The 12,224-nt window shown below is 37.7% G+C and overlaps 1 protein-coding gene across 1 annotated transcript; it reads left to right on the top strand.

Moving 5' to 3' along the window:
• Positions 1–3,208: 3,208 nt before the first annotated feature.
• On the top strand, positions 3,209–11,823 carry LOC137410171 (probable helicase with zinc finger domain; the record flags this gene model as incomplete). Its single annotated transcript, XM_068095753.1, has 19 exons — positions 3,209–3,226; positions 3,337–3,446; positions 3,596–3,782; positions 5,426–5,533; positions 5,767–5,955; positions 6,121–6,320; positions 6,498–6,671; positions 6,865–7,075; positions 7,243–7,371; positions 7,472–7,593; positions 7,682–7,885; positions 8,194–8,444; positions 8,644–8,762; positions 9,679–9,781; positions 10,028–10,218; positions 10,371–10,563; positions 10,654–10,843; positions 10,946–11,040; positions 11,633–11,823. Coding segments are annotated over exons 1-19 (2,985 nt in total), but the record flags the coding sequence as incomplete, so codon positions are not given.
• Positions 11,824–12,224: the final 401 nt, after the last annotated feature.

Raw genomic sequence — 12,224 nt, 5'->3', positions numbered from 1 at the left:
ATACCAACTTAACCAGCTACATCCTTGATACTGTAATACATGCTCACTATTCCTCTCACTTAACCAGTTACATCCTTGATACTGCAATACATGCTCACTGTTCCTCTCACTTTAATCTTATTAAAGAACTTGTAATATTCTTTCATTTACCCTTGATAAATCTGAAGAATGTTGAACATAGGTCCTGAAAATAAAGGATTTTAAATTATTTCAGAATATGTTAGCAGACTAATTATGTAATTAGGGTAATTACTAGCTCTTGTTCCTACTACTTGTGTTCTACTAATTAACAGTGTATGTCAGGTAGGTTGTGTTGCAGGCTTCTCCCGAGCATCAGGTTCCAGCGATTAAATTGTCACTTTTACACTTCCAAGGAAAAAAGTGTCTCATAAGACTCGCTTTTTTCTGGAAGCAAATTGCTGTAAATACTTTAATATGACAAGATTGTTTTAAATAGTTTTGATGTTAATCTCTGTACTTCTGGCTAAACATTGACATAAGCATAAACCAAACTGCCAAACTGACTAGACTATTCAGCTGTACCAAATCAACTCTTTTCGAAACACGAAAACTAACGGTTTATAAAAGCCTCAATGGCTTAAGTTTTTCTACTTTGATAAGTTGATGCATGAATACTAAACTTCTGTAGATTTCATTAATTGCATTGCTTATGTAAGAGGTAATAGTATTCCCGATTTCAGCTCCATTAATATGTATCTGAAATGCTATGTCATGTTATTGCGGGATCCCATCATGTTAAAAGTTCCTTAAAAGTTTGGCAAACTATTGTAAAAAAGTTCATCACCAAGAGAAACATGGAAAGTTAGTGAATAGCTATTGACAACTCAGCTCGACTAGATCGATGTGTTTATTGTGCTTACCTCTTTTTTACACGAGGCTGATTATTTTGTGTGAAAATAATCTTGGGTGAAGAGAGTTAAGTTTGAAATGAGTTGATAGTCAGGATAAAATGTTTTGTATAACTGATATGACACCAGGGTACCTGGCGCTCATGCTAAACAGATAGCACAGTGATATCTTGGCAGTTGTTATAAGAGTCACTACCTTTATCTTGTTGTCAGCATCTTTTGTTGTCAATCATACTCAAAAATGAACTTACAAAAGATTTTGGTTAATTTTATTAGAAAGTATCTATATTTTTCTACTATTTCTAATTGTTTCGATGTTTATAGTAGTCTGACTGCCTTGGTGTTTCAAGATTAAATTTAATAAAACTTGATCGCAGTTAAAACGCTTAGATGAAGCAAAGATGCGCTTACGACGTCTGCAGTTGTAAAAATACCGCCAGAATAAAGATCTGCAACGCTACAGCTTAAGCGGTATTGCATCTATCAACTATTGCTATGATAATAACAAATTAATTCATTTTTCACATATTTTTCATCTGAGCCTTTCAACCGTGATCAAGTTTTGTCAATTTTAATCTTGAAACACCCTGGCGGTCAAATCACCTTCAAAAACCTATTGTTAGGGTATGGCAGTCTACTCATAGACATAATTAGTCTCAAATCATGTTTTTTATGTCTAAGTTTTATTTCTCAATAACAAAGTTTGAATATACGTGTCGGAGGAGAAGCCACTTCTCCACAGTGAATTTATCGATATTCTTGTTATGGTGTCATCTTCCCATTTCTTGTAAAGCATTTTAAATATATTTGTAAAAGTTGTACCAATTATTCCTATGAAGGATGATACTTGTTTGTATATTTGTATCTTTTTTCTACCATTATTATTATTATAAATATGAATAACAATCAATGAGTGCCTCCCTCTTCTGATTGTTGATAATTGCCTTTGAAACTGAGGTCTTTCTCTGTGAATTATTATGGACAACTTTACAATATTTCGCAGGAGCTAAACTTGCAAGACGAGATGTCGTAGTAGAATCTTCCTAGGCATCAACCATCCATGGTCTCTTAAAGTTCACAGGAATTTGAAGAGGACATGACTTATCCTATAATTGCAGAGACCCCAAACACATCTCATAATTACTTATTGTACACTTTAAACCCTGTCTTAATACCATTTTAATCCTTCCATTGTTTACTTGTATACTCCTAACAGCTTTCCCTTCTCTAACCTAGAAATTCCTACATGTACATCTTACTGTAACCTCCTACCTTACAACTTATTACAAGAACTTCTAAAGCTTCGATGCCTTCTTTTTTATGTAAACCCTATGAAAATAGAGTGCTCACCATTTACACTATCCTTTATCCCTGTGTTAATAATAATATATGACATCATAAGATAATGACACACCGTAATACTCTATGTAAGTTATTGTGAAATAGTTTTATCAGATATGATATAGACTTTATTGTTTGATACAAATGTGCCATATTATATTTATTTATTTCTGTTACACACGTAACAGTATTATAATAGTTCATATCATGAGCATGAGTAACAGCAATACTTTCTGAAGCTTTTTAAACCAAAGTCAAGTTTTATTGTGAGCTCACCAAAACCATGACAATGTCTAGGTTTGATCTAAACATGTATCTATCTAGTTAGTTATACTGATATACATTATGACCTCCTGCTTGAGCTGTATCTCCTGTGGCACATTCAAGCGTCACCCTCATTTCTTACTCTAGTCATTAGCTAGTCACTAATTCTGTAAAAGATTATTTTCCTCAATTATATTCACAGCTATTAAGATATTAACTGTTTCACAGTATTTAGACTATAGAAACTGCAATTAAAGACTCTGGTTGACACTGACAATAGCGTCTGGAAAGATAATTGTTGGTTTGTCTCCATTGTAAGGAACTCCAATAACTTTGCACTCTCCCTTTTACTACACAATTTAAAGTGAATGTCATATAAACTCTCGATTGGAAAGCAGTCCAGAAGGCGGACCCTTGAAGAAACCGTCCAATGAGCAATGCACTTTTATGAGGTTATTTATTTCCGGTCTGAGATGAAGATATAAAGACGAGATTGCTGACTCTCTGTTCTCATTCTTTTTCAAGAACCTCGGATACTTGGATTCTTAGTTACTCCTCTCTTTTGTCAGATCGTACACATTCGGTGAGTTTTATATTAAAAATGTTTGTCATTCGTCAATAAGTATCATATCTCTACGATGGATGTGGCAGCTATATGCTAGTACAGATTTCACAAGTCGTATTATCATTTTAGGCTCATCTGGTTAAATATATCTCAACATCTACAGAAGAACATGGCGGGTTATACTTGGGTAAGTGTATGCAGTAGGCTTATAGATTTCATTGTTTGAAGCTGTTTGATAATCCTTGAAGTAATGTCTTACTCATTCAGAGAAACATAGTTGATCTCCTCTATCTGTAGAATACACGGCAAGTTGGTAGTGCCTGGGATGGCGTAGATGTTAGATTTTATGAAGGCGAGCCAGTCTATGGTGGCCAGCAGGCTCGAGAGGAAATGTCAATTTGTAATCGGTGAGTGAACAATTTTCTAAGCTTTTTGCAGGATATAAACAACTACAAATGTCTTGACTACACTTGTGAAACATGCTGAACATTTGAGTAGAAGCTAGGCCGAGCTCATATCACTATATTAACATATTAAATGATGTTGCTTATTTCAGTCAGGGAGCTTGTTCACGCCGGCCTACTTGCAACAGAGCACACAGTGAGGATGAACTGGAGCTACGGATGATGAGATTGGCTGTAGATAACCGTCTAACCAACCGAATAACTTTAGGACATGAGCCAACTTCTCTGACTGAAAGGTTGCGTCGTCACCTTAGACTCATACAAGACGCTTCTCATCTAGTGAGTCAAGTTTTAATATATCTACAGGTCATGTTACTTCAGCGAGTTTTCCTTATTTCAAGCTCTTCATGAGTATTTTGTCTACAGCTCTACTGGTGTTAGTCAAAGGTCTCTAGCATCTGTTGGTATACCCAGAGTAAATGTGGTCATAACTAGAAGGAACAACTACCTGGTGGTAACTACATGCATCAGCTGCTTTAGGGAACATGAGTGCTGAATTCTAACTAATTCCTAGACATCTTCTTCTCTCCTTGTGTTTAATATTCTTCACGTAAATCAGGACCGTCCAAACCTTTTGCAAAGGGGGCAGATTTGGCGTGTTAAAAGTTTAGGAGGCCATCCTTGGCAGACATTTTTACAGATAACAGCAATTAATGTAAATAAACTTTACCGAGCCAATCCGTGTTTCATATTTGCTTTTATGTTTTAAGTTCAGCTATCTTAAGCATGTGTTTGGGTTCATTTAAAACATGCGTATCAAATTTGCATTGACATTATAATTGAAATTTAATAATCATTTAACTTCACTTTTTTAACACCAACTTTTTGTAACAGTTGAACAGACGTAATTTGTACTCTTGAGTACAAATTACATTTGAAACGTGAAACAATATCTTGCCATGGCAGTTTAATATTTATAAAACTTTTAAACACAATTACAGAAAAATGAACAAGTAATAAGCACATCAACAAGTGCAGGGCTCATTTAAAGTATGGCAGTAGCTATAAATGTTGATTGGATTTTTAAATGTTTAACACGCGGGTAACAGCGCTTCTGCTCAATTTATTAACCTTTTGAACACTGGTAGTTTTGTCAGTGGTGTCAGTAACCCTAAGCAATCTGTCCAGCCATTCTAAGTTTTTAAACTTTTATTAAATATAACTAAACATGCCCATAATACAATGATATTTGGTAAAACATTAGTAGGAAGGTTGAGCAGCCTACAGCAAATGTCATCAAACAAACAAAACCGCGCGTCACCATTATTCGCGCCAAAACTATGAAAATTTGTACGATTCTAAAAAACTCGTGAAAACAATTACAGTAGCATCATATCCATTGAGCACATGTTCATCATCATTTCATGACTCAAAATGTAATGGAAATTTATAGTTAGTATATCATGAAATTCTTTATTTGCATCAAAAGTATTTAGGACCTACCAACAAACGAGTCGTATCAATTTTTCCGCAATGCCATTCTAATAAAATTTGCTAAGGAAATTTTTCAAAGGAAATGAAGATATTTGAAAACTGTTACAAATTGATGAGACATTTCTGGTCAAACATCCTGTGCAAGAATTAATGTGATTGGTTTATGCCGTTAGTTACAAACTACTTTTGTAAACAGAGCCATGTGAATGCCAGAATTCCGGCCGTTAGGGATTTTGACACACCCTATGCGATGCTGGAAAATCGCCGTTAGGTTCGAAGGATTAATTCTACAGGCGAGCCAGACGTATCGATTTTATGACAGAGGCTGCGGGCCAAATGAAAATTGACCCTGGGCCGCATTTGGCCCGCGGGCCTGACTTTGGACATATCCGACTTAAATGGTTTTCATCTGGCCTTCATGCAATACATATATTCTCTTGCTGACAGAAACTGTAGTTATGTGATGCACTCATTCCGGCCTGTTGTAGTTGAAAAAATATCTGGATGGTGTTGAGATGTACCTTGATAAAAAAGATACCATTGTGGTAGAGAGCAAGTCTGAGGTGGTTAGCTGGATATTTAATGTTTCATCATCGGTAAGCATTTTTTGAGAGAATCATAATCAATAATTATTCGTAATAACTTTTTAAAATAATGTTATATTTACTAGTTATTTGAAACGTTTATTGCTAAATATGCTTTTCTGTATTACATCACCTTTACTGAGTATAATGTGCGAAAATAAGACTTTTGAGTGAAGACTATAATAAAATAGTCTGCATATGAAACGTGAGCGGAGCATCTTTTCATGTGACTTTCTTTGTTGTAGGAGTGTCTAAAGGGAATCGTTCTCATCGACAATGAAACGGCAGCCAACTTTTCTCTTCAATATGTCACAAGGAATGTTTTGGGATCGGGTGATGTGGAAAGACTGCCAATGCGACGAGATGGTCAGCGAGAATGGAGGTTTCCTTATTATGATACAAGAAGGCATGCTCCACAAACCTTTAGAGTAAAGGTGAGTAAAGACCTTTTTATTAGCGGTGTCTCGCAATGTTTTCGTTCGCACAGAATTGTATTAAAATAAATACAACTTCATCTTGTCAACTCCGTGGTCCAGCTACCCCTCATGAACATACTTGGTGAGTTTTGCATAGTTCACCTAAGAATTTTTGCCTTGCAGGTTGAGTTCAAATGCAACGCATATGGCGTCTATCAACAAAGAGTTGTCTTTGCAATGGATCGAGAAAGGTACTTGTACAGGAAGTTAAAAGTGACAGTTCGGCCGATGACAATGACCAATCCTGTAACAGACCTAGCTGTCACGGAAAGCCGGCGATGGGACAGTCTGCCTGAGTTGCGCATCGTTAAATGGCAGGAGTCGTAAGTGTCTGTTTACTTTTACCATAAGTTCTTATTTGAAGTATCTTGTTAATGCTGTTCACTTTCTTTTCTTATTCATTAAAATTACCACAAAGATCAATAAGAAAAGCTAACATCTTCTGTTGTAATTAATGTTTAAAGATGTTGATAGTGATGTCATGTGGCTCTTGTGTTTAGAATGGATTCAGAACAAGATGAACAGTTGAGTGAACAATACAGGAGACCTTCTAATGTTGAAGACTGTGTAGAGATTGTTGAGTCTCAAGGCAGTCTTTCCGCTTCCAACTACAAACTCTACAATCACTCACTATTATATCTCGAGGAGATAGAGCAATTCCATGAACTTTCCAAGTTAGTAGCGTGTTTACACTTCTACAACTCTAAACTTTCCTGATTTTGTTCTAGTAGTTCTACCGCTTCATGCAACTGCATTTGAAATGTAGTCTTGTTCTGACACTACGCTTTTTGGCTATTGATTTTGATTGATGCCAACTTGCATGCCAGGAACTTTAAAAATCTTTTAAGTTGTTCCGCTGCTTTGTAGGCTCCAGCTGAGTAGGGTGGTACATTTTACTCAGACCTACACGAGAGAATCTCTTGTCAACAACACTACTAACTATGCTCGGCCTGCCGAACTATTCGGAGAACTGCCACTCGACAATGCTTTATCAGAGGATACAGTGCCTGGAAGGATTCTTTTGCAGAATGTTAACAGCCTACTAATAACATGTGACATGGATCCTTGTCCTTCAGTGGTATGAATCTCTTTACATAACTTGTGTGCACCTTGACATGCTCTGCCAACGTGTGACTCATTGTATTGAACTGCAAACTAACACCCGTATTGATCTATAGCTTTTAGCTTTCTATATCTATAGTAATTTTGGCCCTCATATGATTGCATTCGCTTCCATTCTCGCAGCTCCTTTATTTCTCACAGGTGTTTGAGTGTCCTATATTAGACCATTGTAAAGCTGGCATGATCTTCAGGGTGACGGCTAAATTGGTAAAGTTCTTTAAAATCAAGGCGCAAACTTCTAGAAGATGTCAGGTAACATTTATGGTGCTCTGGATTGTTATGCATTTTGTGAAGTTCTTTGCATCTTCCACTATTTCATTCCTATTTCATTCTTCCACTACTTCCTTCATAGGTACAGTTTGTCGTGAACAGGCTACCGTTTTGTGAGATGCACTCAGCCTTGGATCAACTGGATAATATTATTCGATTATTTCCTGCACCTCAATATATGAGGCCTTCTCAAGTCCAGACATGGTGAATATCTATATTTAGACTGTTCTTTCTTTGAGCGACTTCTTCAACCAGAAATGTTCCTATAGTTCATCAGTTGCTCCCCTTGTAGCATGAATGGGATCAGATCAAGACCCTTTGTGCTAAATCGTAAACAGAAAGACGGCTTCAACGCGATGACTAAGCCTATCCAGCCTCACCCTGTTCTTCTCATCGGGCCTTTCGGAACAGGAAAGACATTGACATTGGCTACTACACTGCTGCATCTTATAGAGAACACTGAGAACCGCATCCTTCTCTGCACTCACTCCAACAGGTTTTTATCAACTGCCTATCTAGTTACTGCTTTGTTCGTTGGCCGTTTCAGGTTAATCAGTCGCATCGTCAAATGGCTCATGTGGATATTACCTGCTAACATGTTACATATCATACTTCATAAAAAATGGTGAATACGTGCTGGTATATTATATCGTATAGAGCCATCAGGACGTTCTTAAAGAGTATCCATTCAGTTGCAGAATTCCTTCAGTGTTGATCATACCATGCCATTAAATTGATGCTTTGTCTGTGTCAGCAAAAAGCCATTAGAAGGTGTTGCAGCTGATTATGTTTCCTCATTTACAGCGCTGCTGACCTGTATATCAAAGAGCATATTCACTCATATCTAGCCATTAAACCATCCTGTAAGGTACTGAGGCTTTACTACAAACATCGATGGAGTGCAGCTGTTCATCCCACTGTCAAGAACTACACCCTATTCGACCATGTCTCGCAGTCCTTTCGTGACCCGGTTATGAGCGACTTACAAGGTGTAAAGGTTGTCATCGTTACCCTTTCATCTTGTTACAGCCTGCTTCGTCTTCAGCTACCCAAAGGTATATTTTGCTATAAGTGGTATTCCGAGCATTTGTCTTTTCATGCTCAGTGCTGCACTTTGTATTTACCAGACTAGTTTCATCATGCTCAGTAAGGAATTCGGTCAAAAAAAGTTTTCCACTTTACTCAACTCGCTTATGCAAGGTAAAGAGTGTAGCTTTTGTGCTAATGTGTATTTTTTCTGTACTTTGTTCACAGGTTTCTTCACTCATATCATGGTGGATGAAGCGGCACAGGCAAAGGAAGTTGATACAATCATACCATTCACGCTAGCTGGACCCAACACTAAGATTATAATGGCGGGTGATCACATGCAGGTGAGTTTAGAATGCTTAGTATAAATTAACATTCCAATATGTATCAGTAAATGTCATCTTTAGCATTGGTTCAGCTGATTTTATTGACATGGACTGTTTTATAAAATAGTAAACTGCATACCTTTTTAATTACGGCCATGTGGCTGAATATAGTAACCTTCTCAACAATAGAATTGTATACCGTAAGTCCTTGTGCTCAAGCCGTGCGGCTTGTCGTTGGGCGCGGTTCCTGGTTCAAGGTCAGAGGCGGCAGCTAAAGACAAGTTTTTAAAACTTATGTGGGGCTCAGGGCGGCTTCTCGATAAACACGGTTTCTGCTCAGTTCCGCGCTATAACCATAAAATTGCAGTCAGATACACTTTTATGTGCGAGGTTTTAGTGACCTACTCGTTTATTTTCAAGGTTTATTTTCATGTTTATGGAATACTTTAGACTAAAGAAGAATTTATCGGTCATGTTTAACTCACGACAGTCATAGGTTATTAACACCTTTTCCTTCTTGACTGGCATCTTTCCGTAAACGTGAAGCCCTTTAACAGCGAAATAAAAATCTAGCTGAGACATGGCAAGTAAGTTCTTGATGCAAGGGTTTAGGAATTTTAATTCGAACTCGGAAGTAAAAGAAAATTCTTTTCATATGTACTGATGTAGCCTGTTTTCTTATTCAAGAGGACGAGAGTATAATGAAACCCGTCTCAACACTCTCACTCCTGAAGGGGTCAAGGACGACAAAACCTCTGTCATAAGCCACCGTCTGCGGGCATACGCGGCTTGTTGGAGGATTATTTTTTCTTTCGTGAGTCATTTGTTTTTTAGCACAAGCCGCGCGGCGGGAGCATGAGGTCTTACGGTATATGCAATAGAATTGTGTATATGTCATGTCTATTGCTTTTTCCTTTCCATCGTTACATTGCAGATGAACCCGGATGTTTTCTCAAATCGTGCGAAGAAATATGGGTTGGCTAGCAGTATGTTTGAGCGATTAACCAAGCTTTACCCGGACACCTTTGAATGTAAAGGTAAACTATGACACATTTAATCAACATACCGTTGCTGCTTCTAGCTAGAGATACTTGATACTTGCAGTTAGTAGCATGGCTCCAAAATTGATGTTTGCATTTAGTAGCATGGTTTTCACTCACTACTCATCTATAACTCTGACTTCACACCTAGCCTATCATACTTGGACACTTCCACTCATGTTTGATTATATTTCCTACCAATAATGATGGCCTTTTGCTAATTATTCTATGTTCATGTTTTAGTTACTCTAAATGAGAACTACAGATCCCACGAGTCACTCGTCAGGTTCTCTTCTCGTTATTTCTATAATGGTATGCTGGAAGCTATGGGAGATGAGCCAAGCCACCCGTGTCTCTACCCGCTCTCATTTATCGCTGCCCGTGGTGAAAGTTTACGACATGATAAAGGCACAGGGTATTATAATCTGGCAGAGGTTAGTATTTTGAATCTCTTTGGCTATTCCTTCGTCGATGAAACACATAATTAAAATATTTACAAAGCCATTATATGAAAAGAGCTTGGCGTAGTGTTTGATCTTTAACAAAATTATAGCGCATTGTTGTAGTCTTTCTCTTCTGTCACCAGGTTCATGAAACAGTTGATTTTGTCACTGACCTGCTGGCCAACTGGCCTGAGGACCAATGGGGTGAGTTTAATCCAGAGTCAGTCGGAATCATCCTCCCCTACACAGATCAAGTGGCTATTGTGAGGAAGTTGCTCAAAGAAAAGCCTAGTCCTCTTCGTGAGATTCAAGTGGAAAAAATATCGAATGTGCAAGGTGTGTTATGCAGTTATCGCTTTGCTTTATTTAAATTTATAACTGATGCTTAAGTATAACCGTATTTCACAATTCAGGTTTGTTTTCTAGGTAAACAGTTTCGTGTCGTTGTCATCAATGCAGTGCGCACATATAATTCATGTCTGGATGTTGATGAAAATGAGGCAGATTTTGGCTTTCTTTCCAACCCCAAGCTGCTCAACACTGCCATTACCCGCGCCCAGTCCCTAGTAACCATCATAGGAGATCCTTTTTCACTCGTCACTGTCGGCAAGTGCAGGTGAGCCCGCAGCAAATGAATACAGCGTTATTTTCTTATTTACACAAATGTAACGTTATCTTGCAAGCTACGTTTTTTCCATATACTCTGTTTGATTGTTAGGAGCCTCTGGATCCACTATCTGGAGCAATGCCAGTGCAATGGGAGTTTACGCGGAGTGACGTTTGCCCAGCTGCAGGACTACCTCAACTATATGGGTGAGTATAAACAGTCTAATTTTGAGAACCAGTGTCTGCTGAACTGCACTGAACTTGACTTTGTGACAGTTTCATTTTGTATTGCTAAATACCGCACACCTGATCCTAAACCCAATGTTTTTGTTTACATAAAACTTATAGTAAAGTTGTTGAACTGAATCACAACCCTAGCAACAACTGACATCAAAATTTTATAAAACAAATCCCACAGACAATGACCCCATATCGATACAAATACCGATACTTTCTGAAGAAATCTACAACGATTTTGTACATCGTTTGGACTCATTTTCCATTCTTCCAAATACAACCAAGAAGAAAGTGTATAATTACTCATATCCCCCTACAAGGTTATTGCTCAGCTCAAAAAAAACTTTTGTTTCAACAAGTTAAAATTTTAGTTAGGGATAATATCTGTCTGTTGAAAGGTGCCAGTCTCAGTTTGGTTTCGTTCCCTGTTTACTCATTTTCATATGACTGAATGATGGGTCGGTCATATAGTCATATACTTTATACAATAAAATATAACAGTAACGAGTTGCCCTGTCCTTTACAATTACTCAGTCTTTCAGATTTTGCCTTATATTTACAGATATAGAGAAATCTTACAAGTTTAATCCTCAAGCTAGCGAATTTGTACCAAGACCAGCTCGAGAACGAGTCGCAGCTCCTCATCGCATAGTTCCGCCACACTTGGTTGTTCCTGTTCCAGTAATACCTTCAGTTGCAGTTCCTGTATTGACTCAGGGAGTTACACAACCTCGATGGCATCCACCTGTGCAGGTTCGTATACTTCTTTGTTCACTGGTAGGTATAATAGTTGCTGGGGTCTTATCTTTCATTTAGATTCCACTTACCTGCTGATATTGAAGGCAACATTTTGCTTATCCAGCACTACGTACATGACTAGGTCGTATATGAATGCGATTGCGTCTACATGTCTGACCATTAGGCTTCTGTACATTAAAAGACCTGTCACCAACAACCTTTCCTAACTTACCTGAAACCCAGCCTTTTGTAGCAGCTTTGAAATAACACTGCTGGCCTTCATCCAATTTGCTTTTCTCTCTACCAGCATGATTATCATGGTAAAATCTATCTCTTGATTTAATCCTACTCAACTGCTCACGGTACTCATTTAAATCATTTGACTTACCAGCATAAGCAGTCTCACACACAAGCAT

This window comes from Watersipora subatra, unplaced genomic scaffold, assembly GCF_963576615.1.
Source record: "Watersipora subatra unplaced genomic scaffold, tzWatSuba1.1 SCAFFOLD_361, whole genome shotgun sequence".
NCBI classification, from domain to species: domain Eukaryota; kingdom Metazoa; phylum Bryozoa; class Gymnolaemata; order Cheilostomatida; family Watersiporidae; genus Watersipora; species Watersipora subatra.
This window is presented reverse-complemented; position numbering and strand designations above follow the sequence as displayed.